Genomic DNA, 24773 nt, shown 5'->3' on the forward strand with positions numbered 1-24773 from the left:
AATTATTCCATTTTGTCTTCAAATGATATTTCAAAACAACTATTTCAAGGCAACTATGTCTCAATGGAGCCAGAACTTTTTTAGGACAGATCTTTCTTGCTAACCAAGCCATGACTGACCGCTATGAAATTACCTCCAGATTTTCAGCAGAGGACATTGCCCTAATGGAAAACACACAACACTGGAGAATATTTTGCCTCTTGAAATGCACAGAGTACAAACTCAGACCTCTGAAATCATGACAAAACATTTATTTTATTTATTTTTTTCTTTTTTTTAGTTCAGGTAACTGCACCTTATAATAAACTACTGATTTAAAATACATTTTAAGGAATACATCGATTTAATCTGTAAAAGGGATCCAGTATCAACCTACTCAATGAGGATTAAAAAGCAGTATATGCCTGCATGTTTGCTTTGAGGGAGATTTCTTGCAAGATAACGGAGGTCTAACTCAAACATTTGTTTTGCTCCAGTTTAAGCAATTCCATCTCAGTATTTTTCATCAAGTTACCCAGCAGAAATAGCTGACTTAATTCCACAGACATATTGTACACCTAAACAATACTACTTTGGGAAACAGTTGTGTATTTATTATTAATTTCTGTTACCTCCTCCTATGTATTCTCTCTTATGTATTATATACATAGAAGTAAATAAACTACATATATATAAAAGAATAAGTTGTACCATTTTAAATAAACTATCATTTTGAACATTTTAACTAGACATCCTCTTCTTTAATTCTAGTCCTATGACTTTTTAACCTGCACAGAAAGAGATTATTCTGCCCCCACAGATGCCAATATACATAAAATGATCCAAGGATCTCCAAAAAGAAAAAAATAGTATCATGGAACAAATAACTAATCACTGTCACACTTCAAAAAAGCCCCTTTGGAAATTCTGTGTAACTATATTGCAACAAGAGAAAGTATATGTCAGATGGGATGAGTCAAAACAGAGAAGTTGCTATGGCTTAATGAATTACGTAGTGAATGCAGAGTACACTTGTGTAAGTCTCTCTCACTGAGGTTTAAAGCAACATGCTTCACATCTGAGGTGGACTGAAAGTAGATGCATGCTCAGTTACTGCAGCTTAGCTGTCATGCAGGAAAAGGTGCTATTCATCAGTAAGCTAAAGCAATCTAACAGCTAGCTGCCACAAAGAGGTTAGTTTGCTGCCCTTTGCATGGCTGTATTTTGCTCAATCCTTCCCTGGGCTCATCTGACGCCATGGCAAGTCAGTCCAGAGAACTAAACTGCAAAAGACTTTTTGCTTCACCAAATTTTTCTCTGTGTTTTGGCTCACTGGTCCAGCTCACCACCCAGTCAGTGAGGTGTGGGAACCACTGCAAGCACAAGAAGGCAAGGAAAGCAGGAGCACCTCAACTTTCAGTGGCAGCTAGTCATAAATTCAGCTTAACTGTATCATCAAGCTACACCCTTATCACTTGTTGGCCCCAGTCCAGAGCTATTAGAGTTGCTTCCAGTTTATTTTCTAATCCATTTTAAGGCAACTGGCTTTTTACTAAATTACCATATATGAAGCAGATCGCTTCATCCATCACCCATCTGTCTGAGTCCCTTCATGAAAAGGGCCAGCATGTTTGGGTGAAGGACTTCTAGAACCTGCAGTAGCTCTTCCATAAGCGCAATATTTGTGCCACTCAATAATTAACATACTCTTTCATCCTGACCTGTCAAAGGCTGGAGACAAACTAGACACGAGTTGTACTTGGTCTTTTTTGACTGGAAATACTGAAATCATAAATAATCCTCACATATAATCCAAACACAATGTAATTACCCTCAGATGGATGAGCATCATTTCTGGGAAGCTTAGGGGAAAGAGGAGCAGTATATGGTGGAGAGTCCTGAGAGTATCGTTTAGCACTTCTGTTTTCAGATATTTCTTCTTTTGCTGTGAAGAGGAAAGTCACCAGCTATTATTCTAGCATAAAAAAATTTATGGCGGAAGTCAAGGGACAAAAGCAAAGACATACACCATAGGCAATCATCAGGTTACAGTTCAGTTTCTTGTGTCACACAGACTCAGTCATTTTGATGCAAACTTTCAAAGCTGAAGAACAGTTTAGCTTATACTATCACCATCCAAATTACCTTGACTCTAACCACTCTTATGAAAAGAGTTAAAATTACAGACTTCCATATGACAGACAAGATGAACAAAATTTCTCCATCACAAAGGGAAAAATAAGCATTTTCTAAAGCAGCATCTGGATTTTAGACTCAGTTCTAAGATGGCTATGAGGAGTTTCATACCCAATATGAATCTTCTGAAATTGCACTGACATCAAGCATTTCTCAGTTATGGCTCCTGGTAACCCATGGGCTGAGATGTGAAATACCAAGCTCTGCAAATGACCTGATGGGAGGTTTTAGGCAAGTTGTTTTCTCCCTCACTCTATCCTCTCTGCGTAGCAGACAAAGATACTAGCCTCATACAAAATATCACAAGCAGCCAGCTGCATAAACCACCTTTTCTATTAAAAGACTAGACAGTACATAGTAGAATGTGTAAAACTTTCAGAGCCATCAATGAGCAAGGTGAATACAGAGGGAAGAAAGCACCTTTTACTGATGTGGGAAAGGTTGAACTGAATTACCTTTCAGGGCAAGACCCTTCTTATAAGGCAGTAAGTATCCTTTTGTAAGCTTATTTTATGATCTGAACATAAATTGAAAAGATGAAATGTGACGTTTTGAGCTTGTTCTTTTAATAGTATGCCAGCGGTACAATACATATGTTTCCTGATTTGACTGCAAGAAAGAGTCTGCTGAACAAAATGATTTCTGCACATGTGGTATGAGCTACCCCAACCTATCAAAGCACTACCGTGCTGGAACTAATTCACTAAGAACTGGAGAGTATTCATTTCAATCAATTCAAGTTAAAGAAAGATTAAAAAGCTAAATTTCACAAAGTCACCACACTTCTCAAAGATGTGGGTACTTGAAAATAACCGTTATTTAATAGTACCTGGTTTGTTCCTATCATATTCCGTAGGACTATGTGCACATCCCATGTAAGGGCTGAAAGGCTGGCTACTAAAAAGATTATCACACCGCAGGCTGTGGCAGAGTTTCTCCAAGAAACGAAGGACAAATGATGCGCTGTTTACAGAAGGAAGATTGATGGCATGTTTCTCTCCATCAAAGGAAGCTGTGAATAAGAAGATGATGTCAAACATCCCCAAGCATCATGAAATATAGTAAAACACCATCATTAACTAAAGGAGAAAACATCCATCTTTGATTTAAACTGTGCAAGACACAAGAGAAGAGTAAACACACATTATGGTATTTAGCAAATTTGCATCCACAGGACTGATTCTAACATGGTAGATCCCTGCCAGTTTACATTGGTTCTGTGGGAACTTACTTTAATAAAATAATTTTGGATTTACACCAACATAGTAAAACTTGTAACTATTACCTCATCATCAAAACCTTATGTGTAATTTGTTATTAGCTTATAAAACAGCAAAAAAGCACCCAGATATGTGCAGGAAGTAACACAAAAAGGACTCTTCATAGTATTTGTTTAAAAGCAAGCAAGTAAACAAGAGTTTAAGGTTTTTTTTCAAGTTTCTAATTGAACTGAGCGTACTTGTGGTGGTGTGCTGGCACCTATTACCATTGACTGACTACAGAAACTGTCTTGCCATTTGCTATTTTACCGTTAGAGAAATCTACCCTGCTGTCAATGTTACACAGCTCAATTTCCCATTTATTTCAATAGGAGCTAGGTGGCAGACACACCACAACACCAGACACAAATGAATCTACTGCCTGTTAAACTGACTGATTCCAAAGAGACTGGACATCAGTCTGTACCTTTTATTGTTGAACACCTTCCTTGACCCCTGCAAATGTCAGACTGATATGGTCAAGGACATTTTCCTTTTTTGTGACAATTTTTAAGATTTTGAAAAGATTTAATATTGCTAATACCAGTACACAGATAAATAATTACCATTACTTTAGGTGAGAACATTAGTTTTTTCTGATTAGAAAGACATTACAACATAGCAGTTAAACTTGTAGCTAAAGCTTAGGATTAGAAAGAAGCAGCATAAACATTCCATTATGTATCACTTTGTCTTCCTGATTTTTCAGCCTAACATGCAGCTTTCTGCTGTGGACACAAGTTTCCCAACAGTAAGCAGAGCTTTAAAGGATCATGTTTAGTTGATGGCATGTGCATTTTCAAAAACCAGAAATGATAAGAAAGCCTTTACTCACAGAATCTGAATTAAGGAACTTTCTGTGTTGTTTTACAAAAGAGACAGATAATACACAAAAACAAAAAAGGTCCAAGCTTTAGCTTATTTGAGGCTTGCCTAGGAGATCAGAAGTATGAGTTACTTGCACTGTTAACATAAGCAAGTTTAGAATTAGAGCTAATGCAAGTACATGGTTTAGCATAAACAGCAACGCGCTGCCTCTCTCATTTGCTTTACTGATGGAATGGCCCTATGCACGTGCTTAAAGTTACAAATCAGTACCACAGGGGCAAATCCTGGAACCACATTTTTCCATAGCCTGTTTGGTTTATCCAGACTCTTGTGTTCAAATTAAATCCTTATGATTCGCAGTCGCGCATGTGGCTCAGACACAGAGTCCCCTACTTCCTGTTTGGGCAAGGGAGGATTGGGAAGGGATTTTGGAAGGCATATTTTTCCTTGGAAGTCAACCAGCTATGGAGAGCAAACAGGCCATGAGGCCGAACGCAGCCTAATCTCCTGACAAATATACTGTAAGTCAGTACTGTCAGCTACAGCAAAAATTTAAAATGCTTTATAATAGCCTTATGGGTCCTTGCATATAACCTTGGGGAAATTACTTATTCTCTGTGCCTTACTTTCTCATTTCGAAAAGAAGTACTGAAAAGAACAATATTATCTTAGAGTTGTCAGGAGGGTACAGCAAGAAACATCTGGGGCAATCTAATTGTTCCAGCAATACATATCATGGGAAACACACACACATAAATACTCTGCACAAACCCAGCTCCCTTGTACACTAAACACCCAAGGGCAACCCTTGCAACTCCAGCCAAGGGTGGAGGATCCAGGTCCATAGGCTCTACTGGCTCCTCTGCTTGAGGAGGACATAAGCCTCTTACTTCCCAGATAAATGCTAGGGGAAAAAATAAAAAGGACTATTTCTGAGGTGAAATCACCCCAGCCTTTAATGATAAAGAAACGGGTACTAGGTCTTATGTGTGCAATCCCAGGCCCAGGATGAGGAGTCATTCTCACTTCTTTATCTTTTATTGTGTAAGCGTGTTTTAAAGAGCAGGTTTGAGCCAGGAGAAAGGCTGAGGAGACCTAAACTAAAAGTTTTTTGTCTGCTAGTGAAGAAACTCACCCAAGAGTCTGATTTAAATCTTCTCAAGCAGAGAATTAATCTGAACCACAGTCTATTTCATCCCACCAAATGCCATAGTCTATGAGCTGTGAGCTAAAAGGAGAAAAGGGTCTGACACCACCACCATTACTGGGCTTGTTAATCAAGTCTTTAATTTCCTTTCAATTACATTTGCTTGAATTGAAACCTTATGCATCAAGCAAAACTAAAATGGTTTGTGCTTTTGTTTGAGTAAGAAAAGATGAAAAAATCCTAAATTCAGTTCCATTCAAAACAATTATTTTCTTTGGCAGCTGAACCAAAAGAACCCTCTAATTATTCACACATATTCTAGCAAGATTATTTTATCCATGTACTCATCAGCATACAGTTTCTTCCTATGGCAGATATAATACTTGTCATGAAAGTTCACCAGTCCACAAAAGATACCTTTAAACATAAATTAACTGATTTTTATTTATTTTTATTTATTCAAAAAAGCACCAAAACCACTTTCAAACAAAAAGCTCTACTTTATCCTGTAATTCTTATTTTATTCTACTGTATATTTCCCCTTCTTCCTCACCGTTCACACATACAGCTGGTTGTATTTGCAACATTAACCTAAGTCACATTTTGTGCTTCTCAAAATATTTCACAAAAAATTTTGATAAAATGACAGAGTTTTAAGTGTTTGCTCACTCAGCTTCTCATCCACCTGTCTGGCAAGATAAGACGACAGGAACTCGAGAACACAGGAACCCCAATGCCCTTGGTCTTGTGGCTCTCTAAAACCTGAGTGAGCTCCAAGACTCAGCTTCAGGAGCAGTCTACATAGCCAAGTTCCTCAAATTTAGAGCTACTGAGCAGGCTTCTCTGAACCCAGGCTGTGTAGCAAGGTTAGGTGCAGAATTGCCATTCATTTTCATACAGAATTTTTAAACCTCAACAAATCGGAATTAAATAGAAATTTCAAAATATCTATCTCCTCTGTGAAATACTTGCTTTCATCCATTCAGTCATAGCCCAGATAAGCCACCAGCCTAGGAATTTAGTCCCTCATGATAAACAATCACAAACAGAATACTGGCAATGCATATCTCAGAATGGATTTTGTTCAAGCAAAAGTGATTTGTCTGAATTAGGTACAGCAGGATATTAATAATTTTTCATGTATCTTGAAAAAATAAAGTAGTATAGATTTCAAAACCAGGCTTACCCAGTGCAGTTAAGCTTTTACTATACAGCAGAGAAGAAACTTCCACTTTGTGAACAAACTCATGGAGAAGCGTAAGCAAGGATTACTGAAGTTCTGGTATATGCAGGTAAGGATGCTGTGCTTTAAATATTGTTACACCTTTTTTGAAGATTTAATTAAACCTGTATTCCACTAATCATCTTTCACATCTGGTGTTAATGTAAGGAGATTAAAATAACACAAAGTCTTTCTACTGCCACTGATGGAATTATGAATTGATGTGCTAACTGCTATACAGAATATTTCCTAGACTAGAAGGAAAAAAAAGGTCAAGTAGCAGCTATTCAGTTTGAGATATAGGGATAATTTATCTGTAGACCTGCCATTAATATGTAGCAGAAATAAAACTATTCCATAACAGAGGACGTAGGTGGATGAACACTGACCTAAGATACTGCTAGAATTCTGGGGAAGGGGGAAGGAAAGAAGCAGCAATTTTTAACATATGGAATCATTTACCTGGAAACTAAACAGATTAGTTTGAAACTTTTCACCCACTTGGTTAAGGCATTAAGAACACAAACACTATGTATGGATAAGATTATGTGAATGACTTGAATTAACAAAGCTTATACTTGATTTGCACTGAATTTACTTGACAAATGTTTGGCTACAGCTGTTAAAGGAGGTGCGCAAGCTCTACTTAGTAATAAGAATCCAACAGTACCGTGTATATGTATTTTAAAACTGCTACAGCTGAATTCTAATATAGAAAATTGCTCAAGTCGTGCTGTACCCACACTGAAATAAATTAAGCAACATCAATACTCATTTAGTGAAGGAGGTCACAAGTATTCATTCTTGACTGTGCTTACAGAGTTACAAAAGTAATATAAAACCATTGCAGCTACTTCAACTCTCCAGCACTACTGCAATTCCACAACCAAGTGAAGAACAGGAAACAAACGACACAACTTTGCATACCAGTTATCATTTCCCCTCCATGATGGCCAGATTTCAGAAATCCAAAGACTGTTTTAGATTGATAGGCACAATCCACACAAGCCTGTACAGCCTGCTGAAGCACCACATTGACAGGACCTGGTCCAAAGTGATCTGGAAGCTGCTGAACCTTCTTCTTATCCAGATGAGGCCCAGAGTTTCCATGCTTGTTGACATACACACACACTGAAAAAGAACAAGCCGTATTTACTGTTGAGTTTTTCTACTTAAATCACAGCTGGTATACATGAAGAAACTGAAACTTGTTTCACAAGTTAGAACTGCAAAGAATTTTTTTAGTTTGACTCTTGACGAAGAGATGCACCGTTCAAGTCAAGAAGTTGAACATGCATACAAGCAGGCATACGCACTTTTTGAGCATACAAAAAGTTCTCTGTATTACATCGAGGTTCTCCTATCTAGTCCCGAACCCACTTCTTTCTGTTTTCTAAAGCCCTTCTGTATCCAGGCAACATAACAAAGTTACCATAATTTCTGCTTATCTTTTCTTTTGACTAAGTTCTACTCACACACTAGTTCCAGTAAAGTAAGAATTACTGACAGGTGCTCTGAACTACAAAGACTTTATGCTAAAAAGCAGGCCTAACCAAATTGCTGCCTTTATTTTTCTCATAGTTGAGAGTTGCAAGAAAGACAACCCTATGGCATGTACCTGCCATGGATGCTCATTCTGAAGCACCTATGTAGCATTAATGTGTGCGTATATAATGGTCAGTATCCATATCTTCAGTAGCCCCAAATCACTCAAGACATGAATGACTTCCACTCTACAGCTTGGCCTTCTCTGCTAAATAAAATAAACATAATTCTCTGGAAACAGTGCAAGCCAAATTAAAGCTCATCACAAAAGCAAACAAATAGGACTTTTGAAAATACTTTCTATACAGACTATATAGGCTAAACAAAACTGTCTTTCAAAAGGAACAGCAATGCAAAAAACAAAAAAAAAAAGGAAAAAGTCCTAATGCAAGATTTTTCTTCTTGTTTCCTTTTGGCCTCGACTGTCATAAGACCAGGAACACACCCAAGACACTTATTATGGCTTAATGAAAAAATGCACCTCAGTGGTGATTAAGCACACATTTTAAGCATTCAGTATACAAAAGACTCATTTTCTGAACTGTAGTATTACCTGGGCTTAATTAAAAACTTGGATTTTAAAAAAGGAAACATTTCTAAAAGGTGTTTTAATGATCTTATCTTCACACATATGTCTCCACTCTCTGATGTCTGCAGATCGGAGGAAATATATTTGTAGGAATACTCCAAGTTACAAATCAGCAAAAATAGTTTTCATGATATCTTCTGGCTGGCTCAGTAACAACTGCATCCTGATAGATTTATTTTCCTAGGAAACACATATGTTTTTTTCCCTCATACATTACTGAAGTTGGGACTAAAAAGAGGCAATAGATGCAAAAAAGATGGACAGCTTCTATTTTAAATGTCAAAAAAAAAAAAAAAATACCTGAAACAAAATGATCACAGTTTCTGGACTTTTTAGAAAGTTCTGAGATTTCAGTTGAAACATGTAAATTGTTTCATCACAGGGTTACAAGTTCCTCAAGGAGTTAGTTCATTAACTTGCTTATTTTGTTTTGCTCACACTTTTTCAAATACATTTCATTACATTTGAAAAACAAACGTAGAAGGAAATGGGGATATATTTCTCCTCATTGCCTTTACTTGGTTTAAATAATCTGAGTTCTTTCTTTTAATGTAAGGCTATAGATAGATATAGATATTATTATAGTATAGTCTGCATGCTACCAAAATATCCTATGGGATTTTAACTACATCTATTGCCATTGCATATATTAAAGAGTGGGACAGACATGAAAGAACTGTTCAGAATCCTCCTTTAGACAGCAAAGTGCCAGGTCTAGCAGAACCACCAAAAGCCCTACTGTTCCAGCACTTCTTGCTGTAGTGTAGGCATCAAAATACCAGTTCTACAAAGTAACGCTGGCACCCACAAATATCTTTAAAAAATAAAGTAGTGGAATAATGATTTACAGTAATATGTTAGCAGCACATTTTCCGTAACATAACATTATTAGTTTTCTTGAAATGGTAGCCATTTCACACTAAAAGTATCTTTTTTGTTTTTCTCTTTTACCTGTGGATATAACTGCTGCAGTTGCCCCAGACAAACTAATTCCATCTTTAAGTATCTGCTTTGTGCCACTGTCCCCATCAGGAGAAGAAAGAGGTGGTGGCGGCGCAGGAGTCGGTTGTTCTGGCAAAATTTTTTTCTGTTTAAACAAAAAACCCAAAGTCAAGATACTGATTTTTTTTTTTTTAAGAGTTTGCAAAAACTTTGTGCTATCAGTTATTATACTACCGAATACATGTGGTTACTCACTACAAAAGTACTACACACTGCAAAGAACAAAGTCTAGCGAAGGAATACCAGAAACTGTTAGTGTCCATTTACAGCTACTTAAGTAAGGCATGGGGAGATAACTGACTTAAAAAGGAACCCACCTCTATCTGAAAAGAAGCAGCAAAAAAAAAAAAAAAAAAAAAAAAAAAAAAAAAAAAAAAAAAAGAATATATATCAATTAATGACCCTTTTAAGCCCTGGAATCACAGAAGTAGTGTTTTGGATTACTTTCCTATCCATACTCTTCCAATCATCTAGGTTTACCACAACCCCAATAAATTAGTTGGGCAGAGTAGCTATTCCCATATAAAGTCTGTTTCAAATTTAGGTGTCAACTCTACAGTGCCTCTAGATTTTCCCTCAGCTTGTTTTAAAGGGGCTGAAATTCTCAAATAATCATTTGCTTTCTGTAATTGGTACTTTAAGCATGACATCAAATAATCAGTAGAATTCTAATCTAATCACACAGGTTGTCAAAACTTTTTCTTGCCCATAGCAAACTCACTTGCAGCCTATCATATGACAGGCTATCAGAATTTGTAGCACGAAGAATTGCAAATTGGTCAGCGTGCTTTATCTTCCACCTGAGGTAATGGAAATTCTTTGTTGTAATTTGGTTTAGTCTGGGGTTTAGAAAAGAGACATGTACAAGGAACGCATTTCTAACATGCTTAGAAGAGTTATAAAAATACATGGAAAGAAAAGAAATTTACCTACTAAAAAAATTACAAATATTGGAGATGACCCAAGGTCTTTATGTTGCTGAAGGCAGCAGTGACCTGGCTGCTCATGTGGTAAGGACTAATTTCTAACATTGATCTATAGTCAAGAGAAAATTCAGTCAAGCTGGAGTTTCAAGGGAGGCAATGGTATTTGAGAACCCAATTCCTTTAATGTTTCTTGAAAACCGTACCATGAGTGCTTCCCAACATCGCTTTGCTCTGTAACCAATAGTTGCTGTTGCCAGACAGAGGCTGTGGAGACTCCATCCTTGGAGATATTCAAAAGCTATCTGGACACAGTCCTGGGCAACCTGCTCTAGGTGACCCTCTTTGAGCAGGGGGGTTGGACGAGATGATCTCTAAAGGTCCCTTCCAACCTCAACTGTTCTGTGGACAATACCACAATAACAGGGAAGGGGGTCACATAATTGTGAGTAGGAAAAGGTCTCTTAACATGTGGAATAACACAGATCAACTTTGGGGAAAAAAGAAAAATGGTTCTTTGTTAACGAAGACAACTTTTACACCAGGTAAACTACTTTTATGCCAGCTCCTGTTCAATTTCAAGGAAAGAGATAAAAGTGTTAGTGGCATGAGTAGCGGAGAGTTTGATTGTAGAAATGCTGGATGGTATTGCTTTTCCATTTCAACTCAGCTAAGTAGAACAAAGTAGCTATTTATCTTTATAGATAGGGGCTAAACCATCTATTCATATCACAAATGAAGAGACTGCAAGTGTATTCATTCACTATGGACTCCTCTTCCATTTAGCAGTACTAATCCTTTAAAGTTTTATAAGCAGTATATTTACTACATAATATATTACAAAAATCATTCAGCTAGCAATCAAAGTACATGTCTTCCTAAGTGCAGTTTGTGCTTAACATCTCCACAATACCTACAAAGAACAAACTAACTTTTTTTCTGAAATCTGAGATGCGTCAAGAAAATTTCTGTGCCCATGGATCAAAAAAGATAGGTTTGGCTGGAGAAACTATCTGACAATATGGCACTAACTGGAATCGCCATGAACATAAGAGATGCACTGGCATGGTCTGGCACTGCATGGTGAATGAGCGGAGGTGGCTTGGGTCAGATACTGACCCAAGCAGTGATATATTACTTGTCAGAAAAGGTCTCTTGTCATCCTTAACACAGAGAGTAAAAATGCAGTTAGGAAGTTTGAGCTTTTGATCTTAAGCCTGACATTTCAGAAGGCCTCTCTGCAGAGGGGACTTACTCTTCTGGGGACCATTTGTCTTTCATCATGCTGCAAAACATGGGTGGTCAAATGGCTGGGAGAGGGGAGGGAATGGGAGGCATGAAAATGAAATACAAATACTAAAGTATAAGACAGAGGAACTATCTGTCTTCCACAACCAACACACAAATGCGATCAGGCTAGCCAGTCATTTCCTACTTGCGTCTTCAGAATGAGGAAAAAGCATTTGTTTTGGAAATACAGCACATTATGCTTGCTCAACTGAGGTTCTCATTTTGCAACCCCAAACTGCAGAGCAGCAAACTGTGATCCAAAAGCCATGTAGTTTCATGAGGCAGGCCATGTTCCCAGCAGGGAAATGCAGCACATTTGCCTGGGCACAGAGTTTTGCTAGCTGGCACCCTGCCAGCTTGGAGAGCATGCGAGCACAGTTTGCCTGCAGAAGGCTCTACACAGTCTGGCATTATATGACTAACTTCGACACAGACTTTATAGAGATACTTTAAAATTCTGTATTTATAGGGTTGAATTTAGGGCTGTGATCCATATTTAAATCAAGGCTGTTATTCAAGAAAACGTGTGTTACCAGTTGGTCTGGAAGGAATTCTTTGTACTGTGATATAAAAGTGTACTTTTAAAGGTAATGAAAGACATATAAAGATTTCTTTTTCATTATGACAGAGTAATACCATATAGTCCAAACTGGGAAAGAATAATGGAAAATAAAACCCGACATGCATGTCACTCTTACGGAGAAGCTTAGAAAACATTTAGATAAAGGAGAAAATGACACAAAAGCTTAACATTCCTAACTGTATAATAAAAATTAATACCTGCATAATGATAAACATTGTAGTGTAACAAACTTAAAAAGGCAAAGAGTCCCAGAGTGCTTCTTCAATGTAAGATTCAAAAAGTCAAACAATTCTACAGTGTATCAGGCATAGACCAATCTCCCTAAATATACAGGTTTTAAACCAGCACACAGTTAGCTGACACTTGGAGCACAGTTGCTTAGTCTGAAAAAAAGGGTTTTTTTGACCTGCCTTAAAAAAAGGAAAATCACATTCCAACCTCTAAGCACATATCATTTGAGTATACAGGCTGTATGGCACTCCATGTCAAATATACTGTGTATGTGCAGAACTCCCACAAAACAATTTCCTCTTCACTCTTATAGTAAGAGCTCTAATACTCCAAAGAAGAGCATGCACATATGTAATATCTTTTAAATGCATCTTGTTGATAAAGACTGTAGTAAAATAAGACATTAACAGAAATCACCATCTTATATAAGCCTAAACTTTGCTCAAACAATACATCAAGATGCAGTAATGAACTCATGCTGGTGAGCGAATTTATAAAATAAATACAGGTTATACTTGACAGTTATCAGAATGATCATTAAATCACACATGTAACATGTTGCCAATCTTATCACAGCAGCAGTTAAAAACCTTCCATGGATTCTTAAAAGGAGCTCATTTTAAGTTTTTCCACGTAAAAGTTAATATAGCAATATTCAAAGTTAGACAGGCACCTCAAACGTAGGTACTACAAAACCTAACTGCTAGTTGCCTGGTCCCAGAGAGGAAATCAGAAGCATGTTTCATTGCATCAGATCCACTGCTTCAGCATGGGGAGTGTCAGCAGTAATCCCCATTCCCAGTCAGCAGCACACAGGCCAGGCTATTTTACACAGAGGATGAGCAGGTGCCAAATTCGGTGCTGCAAGCACACACTTGCAGTCACAGAGCCTTTAGAGCCCCAAAACTTCTCCAACTGTTCTTTCAAAGGCCACATGAAGTTTCTCTATTTCTTTTTCGCAAAAGATAGAGCACAAAACTCATACAAAACATATCCTGCCCTTCCTGACTACTTCCTCAAGACATGAAAGTCCTGTGTTCAATGCTCTCCTTCAAAACCCTCACACAAACAGAGAACACCTATCCGTCAGCCGAGTCTTTGTGGGGGCACCTTCTACTTCTTGAATCTGTGTCTCTGTGCAGCTTCATACACCAAGCAAGAGAAAAAGCCAGTGAGCAAGGCTAGTGAGCTACCAGCAAAAGCTAGCAGCAAGGCTGCTTGCATCAGTAGCCTACTAACTTGTGTGCCCAAGGGGAAAGGGCAGGCAGCAGAAGAGGGGGCATTTGGGATTCTACTGCCAATCCCCAGAACCATTTCTTACCCTGTGGCCACCATTTCAAAGAAGTGACTGCCTCCGCTTTTGTGCTAGTGCCTTTGAGGCATGCTCTATTAATGTTACTTCATTAGCACTTTACATTGTTCATCACTGTCACTGAAGGGAGAAGTCCCACTCCTACCATTAGTCCATCCCCTCCCATGCATCACTACAAATATTGCCACAGACACACAGTGAGCCCAGACTGCGGGGAAGGGGACCAGAAAGCAATCCCTTTCCCCCATATTTGTGCTAGCACAGAGGAGGGAGCAGCACAGGGGCAAGGCACAAGCTGTCTGGGGAAAGATACTGCATGACTGCTATTTTAGGTGGCCTGCCCTCTTGAAGCACCGCTGGAACTGCAGTGAGTGAACAAGTCTTAAAAAAGTCAGATTGTACTTCCATGGCAATTTAAGACTTGCCCAAATCTGCCCTGCTGTGATCCTATATCCTTCTTTGTAGTAGCATTCGTGCCTCTTAATTGTTTTTTTTTTGGGGGGGGGAAGAGGAAGGAGTAGACAAAGAGGGGAGTAAAGGGGAAGGGATGCTGGGTCTGTTCTCTACCGATTCAGCTCCCTGCACTGGCTCACCCTGGGATCATTTACAGGCCAGCGCTGGTGTCCCAGGCAACAGGGAAGCGCGGGTTTACGGCAGCACCAATCGGTATCCGCTGAAATGGCAGAGGACCTGCAGCCTGAAAGAAGAGTCTAGGAGGGCTCAGGTTGTGCTTCGAGGGGAGAAAGGCACCAAGTCTTTCAGATCAGGGCAGAGGCAGGCCTGCCCAGGGCAGCGCTCCAGGCACCCGGGGCATTACTGCCTCAAAAGCTGCCTCCTGTTGCATGCTAGTGTCTCCAGGATTAGGGAGTATCAGAGAGATTGATTTTGCAAATCCAGCTGTATGCTTAAGATGCCTAAGTTTTGCTCCAAGACCCTCACCAGTTCTAACTGCTTCTAAACAAGAGATAGAACACCACTAAGAGAACTACGTATTTGGTTCAGCAACAAAATAACCCAGGCTAAATAGCCTAAAGGCTTCCCTACTCTTGCAATTTTACTGGAAATGGCTATTCCAGAATAGTTTTTTTCCATCCCAACAACTCACCCATAAATTAATCTAAACTGGTAATCTTGTTCTAGAATAAGATTATCCACAGAAGCTTATACTGAAATAAATATTCCAGAACAGCTATTCCAGAGTTTTTCTTGTAATCAGTTTCTGAATACAATAAAGCCCTTAAGGCCACAGAGAAGATAGAAATTAAAAAATAATTAAAAAAAACCTCTACAAAATTCTGCAATGTAAAGTAAAGTAGTAGATAAGAACTAACCTTTTTTCCAGGTTTTAAACTTTTTTTCCTTGTTTTAAGATTTTCAGTATGAGAGGTGCTTTTTGTCAGGGGAATATTTTTAGGAGACCTGCCCTTCTTGGGAACTGCAGACTGTCCAGGGGGTTTGCCCCGACCTGGTTTCCTGCCCTGTTGCGCCGGCACTGGAGCAGATTTCTGTGGAGACTGCATTGAACGTCGGGTCACTTTGGAAGGGGAAGATTGGATTTTTGCACTGCTCTTTGTAATGGAAACTGAGGAAAAACAAAAACAAAAGGGAAGGGGGGAAAACCTCAAAATGAATGATGGAATGTAACTTTTCTAACAAAGGCTTAAAAAAAGTGTAGTGCATAATTTACATTCTAAAATAAATATATTTGGATATTTTGAATTTAAGTGTTTGGCATGAGACTACATAACTTCATTAAATCCAAGAAGTGAACTCTTTATACTCATTATTTTAGAGGGACTTCCTTAAGAGAAAAACATTAAAATATAAATTAAAAAGAATTAATCCACTCACCTTATAAATGTTTTCCAAAATTTTCATTGTTACTACTACTAAGATATTTATAAGGTGCCATTCACCTAGGCAGCCTTCAAAATACTTCACAAATTATATAGCCCACGATAGCCATCCTCCTATAAGAGCAGCTTCTACAAATACAAGATAGGCCAATTATTGCTAGGGAGCTACACAGAAATTTTGGGCAGTGAAGAAAATCATTCAACTAAAGGGGGAGAAACTGATGATAGGCAAAGTATCCTTAATTAGTATTTGTCTGAGATGCCAGGTTGAAAACTGAAGTTCATGTGACTATTCCCTGATATTTTCTACCTGGAGCCATCCAGACTTAAAATTTTATTTGAAGGAAGGACTTCCAGAAATAAAATGCAAAACTTCCTTTTTATTCATTCTTACACTGAAGTAGTTCCCTGTTGAATCTCTCATCCCAATACAAAATTGATCCAATATGTACAGGATGCGACTACATTATAATCTGATGTGATCCTGCAAGCTATAATCAGGCTTCATTGAATAAAATTTCCTAGTTAGCAATCATTTTCACCCATCTCGCTCGTCTCCAAAGTAATAATGATTTTATTTTAACAATTCCCTTAGCAACAGACTGATTAAAACAACAGGAGTACAGTATGTCATACAGAAGCTATGTGTACGGATATGTCCTCCACAAAAAGATGCTCTGCGCCATACTAGACTAGTACCTGTGCCCAACAAAAAACAGTGACTAAGTGCAGAGAGAACCGTATTTCTATTTCTTTGGCCTGATGTCTGACAGACAGACAGATAAGGCATAGAACCTACTAAGGAAAAGGTAAGCAAAGGGTCAAAATGGGAAATTTTTGTGACAACCACCTTATTGTTGGGAGGGGTATGAGAAAGGAGGGAGAACTCATAACATATGCGAAATAATTTGAAGTCTTTACATTAAAACTGGATGGAGCTTAAAATGATACTGTCTGGACCACGACCTTTTGCAGTTCACTGACGCAGGGAAAAACTCAGTGACTCATCCTAAACTTAAATATTATGAACTTAATGTGACATGACTTAAAAGTATTGCAAATTAAGGTTCAAGTGAGCTTTGACTGTCAGTCACCAGTGCCTGATCCAAAGCACTTCTGCAGACTAAAACTGGAGCATAAGGAGCTTCTAAATAGTTAATTTCTTGGATTTTTTGTCAAATTGAAATATGTCTTCTCCCAGAATATCAGTATTCTGAGACTTTTTGGGTTTTATTTCACGTTTTATTTGCTTACCAGAGATACATTTGAAAAGAGATCTAGAAAAAAGAATATACTTTAAAGACTGAGTAACAGCTTTAATGCCTGGCTATGTGCATGATATTCACCTTAACACCCCACCATTTAGCTTTAAAACTGTTACTTCATAACTGTTAACTCTTAGACAAAAAAATTAGAATAAAAGTACTTGCAAAATAGGATGTCCTGGTAAGATGAACTACACACTGTAAACAGGCTTCTTATAAAACACAAAACACAAGTTCTACTGGCACACATTTTTAAAGCTCTAGGACCAATTACATACATTGTGATTTGTCTGATTCAGTTACAAATCTAATATCCCTAAACAGTCTTTAGAAGAAATCTCTTCATTATGGCTGGTTGCAATCCTAATACATCAAACACAGACATTATACCCCTAGGTATCTGAGGAGGACCACCTTCCGGATGAGGAAAGTGACCACTTCTATCCCTGTATACCAAAACTTATTTTCACATACAACAGCTTCAAATAAGCTGAACAGAATTTTAACCAAATGCTGGCATAGCATTACTCTTCTGTCCCTGAATCTTTGAATGACAACTCAGTTGAGATGTATGTCTGGAAAGCAGAACAATATCAAATGTATACTGTACAATACAATATTATGCATTATGTCCTGTATTATGCTTATACCAGTGTAAAATACTGTTCTTTTTATTTATTTGCGCCACCCAACTACATGTTTTATAAAATAATCATGAACTTGTAAGGTAGCATGGATTCACAAACTCTTTGTGCCTCTGTCTATACTGAAACCTAGCAAATGCATTCCTATTCTTGCACAGTAAATAAATCGCTAATGTTAAATACAGAGCTAATTGCAATGTCAACAGCAAACAAGTTTTAATGGCAACAGGTTCCAGGAGCACAGGTATGAGTTTATACACACTGGGCATCCCTACTCCTTTCCAGAGGACATTTACCAGACAAAGATGAACAATGCAAACAGTTCTTACCGCTTCACGGTGCCCCCTTGAAATACAAATACAAGTATTTTTATCACAGTATCTTCCTACCTGTATACGCCAGAGGACCAAATATTAGCAGCATTAATCATTAAGGGGAGTGGGGGTCAGGTCCCATTTGATATTTTTTCTTCTGACTAGGGCTGAAGCTGCTTTTTTGAGTAAGCAGGACTACAACAAAGCCCATGCTGCCTGGGCAGCCTCCCCAAGACACGAGCAAATGAGGAGCCGGCTATTTGCATTTGTTGATTTAAAAGAGGAGCAGGGGGAGCGTGAGGGAGCGGGAGACTGCTAAAGTAATTCCCATATTGTCTGCAGGCTGTATTGACAGTGATCATCAGTCACCTGCTCATACTTCCTTCACCCCGGCCTTCAGAGGGAGACCAAAGGTTACACTGGGTCACAGAAGCTGGAGGGAAATGAAAAGACATGCAAAAGCTAGCTGCCAACCCACTGCATCTGTGGACAAAGTTATCCCCACTAGACCACATGTTCCAAAAACTAAGACATTTTAATAGTCTCATGAGAACTTGTTAAAATATATCGATGAAAAGAATAGAGAGGAAAAATACCAAGCTCTGCTTGCAATTACTGCAGTATTTAGTTGGGATATTTAAAACAGAAAAAGCACATTTGCCTTTTCAGGATACTGCTTTGCATCACAATGGCCTTCGCACAAACGAAATAAAGCATTTGGTTCATGTTGCTCTTCTACAAAAATATCAACCGCTCAAGTTTCGGGAGTTTGATGCATTGCACAGCATTCTTTCCCATGTCTTACAAATACCCAAAAAACTGTACCGGCATCCACAATAACTGAAGGCCAGAGATCATGCTACATACACACACTTTACCATATAAATGTTAGCAAATGAACAGAGTTTTCAAAGTTTACAGAGTTCTAGTTATACTGTCACATTAGTGAAAGGTACAGGAGACTAACTTAATGAAATACACAGATATCTTTCATACTTCTAACTACTGCTCATTCAAAATATTTTCAATTTTTTCCCAAAAATCACTCCTGTGAGAATCCAACACTTACAATCTTTGGATCCAACATACATAGCAGAAAACAAAAATCCAAACATCTTGGGACCCATAGCCTGAAAATGCATTACCATAATTCAGCCCTTATTTGCACAAGCAGACCCACAGCAGTCAACCAAGCTTATTTGCAAGCAAAGGATATGAAAGATTACACTTTAGATAATGGGCAAATTCTGCTCATAGAAGCAGAAAAACTGACCAGATATATGCACGACTGCAAAATTTGACCCCATAATGCTATCCTCAAGATCTCTTGCCAGACTAAGTCAGATATCTAAGGCAACTGTGAAATCTGAAGCCACTGAAAAACTCCAGCACTTGGGAAGGGGATGGGACAAATGACAGCTCAGAAGCCTGAACTCTCATGAAATTCTAATTATTAAAATTATCTTAAACAATCCATAGCAATGGTTTCACTTTACCTTTTTATCTAGAATGAGGAACAAAAGCTTCAGATTTGTAATACTTAAATTTTAGAAATCTATCATTTGGTTAGTGTCGAGTGGCAACTGCAAGAAAAGACTTCAAAAAGCCAAAGTGAAATGATATGAAGCAAAGGGGCCTGTTTCTTCATATATTCTGTGAACATAGCATTGCTACCTGAGGTTAAGGTGCCAATTAAGACAATAAAAACAATAATTCAGTGTTTAAACCAGCATTGCTTTCAAGACAGAAGTGATTCTATTGGCACTGCAGTATTGTTCCTACGCCCGCACTGAGAGTGAAGCCAAACGCTCTTCTTGAGAATGTAAAAACCTGGCCCTTCTCTCGTCTACAAATTAAAAAAAGTGGAGGCAAAGAGATTTAACAGCTTACCCTAAATCCATGTGAGAATTCCACAGCAGAACTAATGGAAACATACTTTTTGAATTCTAGCCCTGGATTTTAGCTATAAAATTAACCTTCCTGAATATAGTAAGTTACTATCATGATAGTTTTGACAAGCTGGAAGAGGAGGTGGAAAAGATTAGCAATTTTTCAAAAAAGCTTACTGCCAAGGATTATAAAAAAAAAGATGTCCTTGGGTCTCGATCAAACAAGAAATTTAAGAAGAGGGCCATACAAAAGCACAACAAGCATCTGCAATACACTCTAGCTCTTTCAATCTATATTTGGATTACTTCCGGTTAAAAGATCTGTGAGGTATTAGGATGACACTATAATATAAAATCAATTCTAATTCATCATTTTGCTATCTAAAAAGCAACACTGCACTTGAGAACTTCAGCCTTTACCTTAGCAAGATATGGACAGCATGGCTTATAATTTCCTTCCTTCTAGATTTCAATCTCTGCTCTCAGTATAAAAAAAGTCTCTTGGTATCTTTTGCAAAAAATTCTAGCCTTCATTTCACAGTCCTGAAAGGCAAAAGGGAGGGCTAAGTAAACGTAACAAGGAACTGAAGGAATGCAATTCTTTCCCAGAGACTTGCCCAAACTGCATCACAGCACTTGCTACTCTCCCACCAAAACCTCAATCATAGCACTGGTCTCCCACATTTTCAAGAAATAGTCAAGCTAGCACCTACAGAACAGATCTATGATCTTTTGGTGTACCTGTGCCAGTTAAGCTCCATCAAAAAACACTGCTAACTAAACTAACACACACCACTTTCAAAAACAAACAAACCCAAACAGCCCAGCTTGGTGGAGGAATACAAACAAAACAAAATTCCTGGGAAGATCCCTACAGTTCCTCTCCAGAAAGAACTGCAAAGAGTCAGCTGCTAGGTCTCACTCTTCAACAAAGCACTGCCATTGTAACCACGCTAGCAACAAACGGAACTGTATTTTGTTGATAGTCTCTAAGCTCAGAAGGAAGAAAGCATCCAATGAACTTTCCTCAGAAGCGCAAATCTGAGTTACCTAAAGACTGTTTGGGCATGCTGGTGATGAATCTGTCCTTAAGCATGGCAAAGCCTAGCTCTACAGCCTTGGGTAAGGATTTTAGCATCCTGGTTCTTTCCCTGCCAGATTCTTCGCCTAGTTCCTGCTCCCTCAGATTCATCACCGAATCTGCCTGTTTTTTCACATTATTTCAATCTTCAAAGCGTACCTAGAAAGTCCTTCCTTTTCAAAGCTCTTCAAAACAGTGCACATGTATCGACCTAACCTACCACGATGGAAAATGTACTAAGTGAATCTCTCACCCTGAACTGATCTGTTAATTCTAAGTAGCCTTTGTGCTTCATGCCGTTTCCTTCACTGTGCATCACAACAGGAGCGATCCTTAAAATCGTAATGAATAGGGAACATTTTGATTTTCTTCCAAGTGAAATCTGAAATGATTATCCAGAGACCAAAACAAGGCCTGCAAAAAACTCTGGAAACAGATGCTGAACTCATTTCCCCAACAGCATCACCAAGATAAAGAGTGGGCCCAAAATGAGACAGTAAAATGCAACAAGCTTCAGGGGAAGAAAAAAAAGAAATGCCCACAGTTAGTGCAAAACCACAATTTGTTTTGTCTCAGCATAGGTTTTGAATGGCAGCATTGGTATTCCTGACATCGCTTATATGTACTAACACACACTTGCACACAATCCAGCCAGCCCCCTCCACTAGTTGGGCAACAGAGCCAGTGATGACACCACCATCCATAGGACCTGAAGAAGAGCAAATAAAAAACAAGTTTTTTATGTAACAGTCAAAAATACGTGCACTTGGAACACTTGCATTTTAAAAGAAAATCACAATTATCTTATAATAAATGTGGTAAGGTGGTCAGGAAACCAGACAATGAGGTCGCAGCTTTGGGAAAAGGCAAAAATCTTTACCTTTTCCTAAGTGATTATTGCCCTGTAGCAGCACCATCCAGACCTTGCCGCAAGATGCCAAGAAACATTAAGACCAAATAAAAAAAGCTTTACATGTAAGAGAATGTAGCAAATCAGATTTTAGCCTGAAGCACTGAAGTTTTTTTCATGTACAATTCTGAAGACAGCATAAATCTGCTAACTGTATGTGCCTGATTTAACTACTGTGATCTGTTCATGAAAGGAAGCTGGCTGTGCTGAGAGAAAAATGAAACCAACAGTATGAAATTGTACCATTTCAACATTTGTTTCTTTCTTTAATGAAACTTAAGTATTACTGTGCTTATCTGATACTTTTTTTGCTATTTTAAAAGTAAACAATGTAGAAGCTTTTCACAGATCTGCAGTAGCTCTTTCTCAAGTGGTTCCAACACTTTTTTGTTTTATCTGCAAACACTGTAGAGTAGCATTGAAGTTTATAATCATATTGCACATTTGGGTAGAATTCAGCTGAAAATACAGCACAGTTATTTTGACATAATTCCATTATCAATAACAGTATGCTTCTGGTAGCTAGATGGAAAAATCTGCACAAAGTATTGAGATCATGGTTGAAAATGAAATAAAACTAAACTAAGAAATCATAAAACAGACAAACAAGACACTTTTTAATCTCTGCTTGTGCCTGTACTATTCTTATTGCTGCAGACAGCTTTTGAAGGAGACCTTTAACATCACAGGCTGATTAGGGCAATGAAAGAAGATTGCTCTCACCGACAATAAATACACTGAATTGGGAGAAAAGCAGTGAGGTGACGCATGGTGTGGTGGGGTGAAAGGTGTAAGGGAAGGGCTGGGGGGGGGGAGGCTAAGGATAAAAGCTACAACATATCATTGTCTTTATTTATTTAGGTTACTGCCTCACCTTCCCTTGGTCACCAAAATTCTCTCCTGTGGATCTCGGAGAGCAATTTCTCCTGCGTGACTTCCTGTGCCCATGATCACACCTTGACCTATCCAAGATCCAATTTTAGAAGGGTGTGGGGATCAGCGATATATAGAAACTGATCCCACTCCAGCCCCTGTTCACATCTAAATGATAGACACTACTTTAAGTATAAAGTAATCTCTGCAGTTGAAACTACTTATCATGTCCCAGACAGCTTGTTCCCAATTGTTCTTTTCTTCGCTCCTTTATGGAACAGGTTTTGCTTATATTACAAATAAAGAGGTGGGTTGTCTAAGTAATTGCCACTTACATGTAATGACTAAATAGTAAAATGAGTTTATATAGAAATAGTCAACAGAATCTGTTCAGACAGTCTCCAGTTAACTGCTTTCTAGTTCAGTCATAACCTTCAGATACAGCTAGTTACAGAGCAATACAAGAATATTCTTAGCCATAGGTAACAGATTTCTACTGTCCAAGTGAGTAAAATAAAAATCACAAACTATGGCAGTTAAATAGAAAAGCACAATACGTTTGACCCAGAAAAAACAGTTAATAGAAAAATGTCCAAAAGATATGAAAACTAATAAAGCCTTTTTAAAGCATACCAAAAGCAGAAATTACACAGAGCCAACAGATGATCAGATTTCAGAATGAGCACACACAGAAGATGATGCTAAAGCAACAAAATTGTATGTTTTTTTGCATTCATATTCACTCCAAAGGAGCCTGCATAAGTTCCCATACCAGAACCCCTCTTTACAGTGATTTGAAACAAGTTCTCTGACATGAAGTGCCAGTAGAAGAGGTTAGGGAACGGAGACAAAACAAACAGTAAAGAGTTGGCAGGACAGACAGTACTTAAGAGTTTTAAGGAAACTGAAAGATGAAGTGACCAACCTACTGACTGTGCTGTTCAAATTCTTCCTTAAAATCGCTTCAGATCCAAAGACTTAAAGCTGGTTAATGTGATGCCAACATTTTCAAAAGGCTCCAGGAAGTTATGGACAGGATACCTGATGTCTGTACTGGCTAAGTTGCTAGAAGCTATTGTACATAATAGGAGTAATGAACACAGAGATAAATACACTGTATTGGGGAAGAAGCAAACATGCTCTCTGTAAAGAAATGACAAAACCTCACAAATCTATTTCAATTTTTTTAAGGAGTCAATGGAAAGTCAATTGATGTAGTCTGTAGATTTGCATTTACATTTTTAAATTCTCTTAAAAACTCTTTAAAAAGTAACCCCTCCCCCCCCCAAACCCCTAAGCTGACAACGGATATGAAGGAAGATCCTCATGATCCTTCTAAAGAATTTCTTGGAAAATACCAAGCAGTGGTCAGGAATAAATGGACATGTTTCCTCAGTCAAGAGAGGACTCTAGAGAACTCCTGATGAGATCTCTGCTTAGGCTTGTGTCATTCAACACATTTAAGATCTAGAAAAAGGAGTAAAGCATGAGATGGCAACAATTGCTAAATAATTACTTGAATCAGTAAAGATGTGGAGAAAGATCTTGCAAAACTGAGCAGCTGCTCAGCAGGTGAGGGTGCAACAGATGAAATTCAATGTCAAATAATTTAAAATAACCCAGCTTCTGTCATCAATGATGGGCTATTAGATGATTTATACAAAAATGACATCTTGGAATTAAACTAAATAGTTCTTTTACAGTATTAGTTCATTGCTCCACGGCAATACAAAAATCCCAGATAGAAAGTTAAGAATTATTACAAAAGGAACAAAAAAAACAAAGCAGAAAACACCACAATGCTACTGAGCCTTACATACTGTGTGCATTTCTGG

The 24773-nt window shown here is 38.2% G+C and overlaps 1 protein-coding gene across 1 annotated transcript in view; it reads right to left on the bottom strand.

The window, feature by feature from the left end:
* The window catches only part of SCML2 (Scm polycomb group protein like 2), a 60619-nt gene that overhangs the window by 8275 nt on the left and 27571 nt on the right, over positions 1 to 24773 (bottom strand). Inside the window, exons 7-11 of the mRNA XM_013951709.2 lie at positions 15438 to 15688; positions 9717 to 9852; positions 7559 to 7762; positions 3005 to 3187; positions 1811 to 1924 (exon numbers count right to left, since the gene is read on the bottom strand). Of these exons, the coding sequence (XP_013807163.2) occupies positions 1811 to 1924; positions 3005 to 3187; positions 7559 to 7762; positions 9717 to 9852; positions 15438 to 15688 (888 nt within the window). The remainder of the gene's footprint in view (positions 1 to 1810; positions 1925 to 3004; positions 3188 to 7558; positions 7763 to 9716; positions 9853 to 15437; positions 15689 to 24773) is intronic.

This window comes from Apteryx mantelli, chromosome 1 (assembly GCF_036417845.1).
Source record: "Apteryx mantelli isolate bAptMan1 chromosome 1, bAptMan1.hap1, whole genome shotgun sequence".
Classification (NCBI taxonomy): Eukaryota; Metazoa; Chordata; class Aves; order Apterygiformes; family Apterygidae; genus Apteryx; species Apteryx mantelli.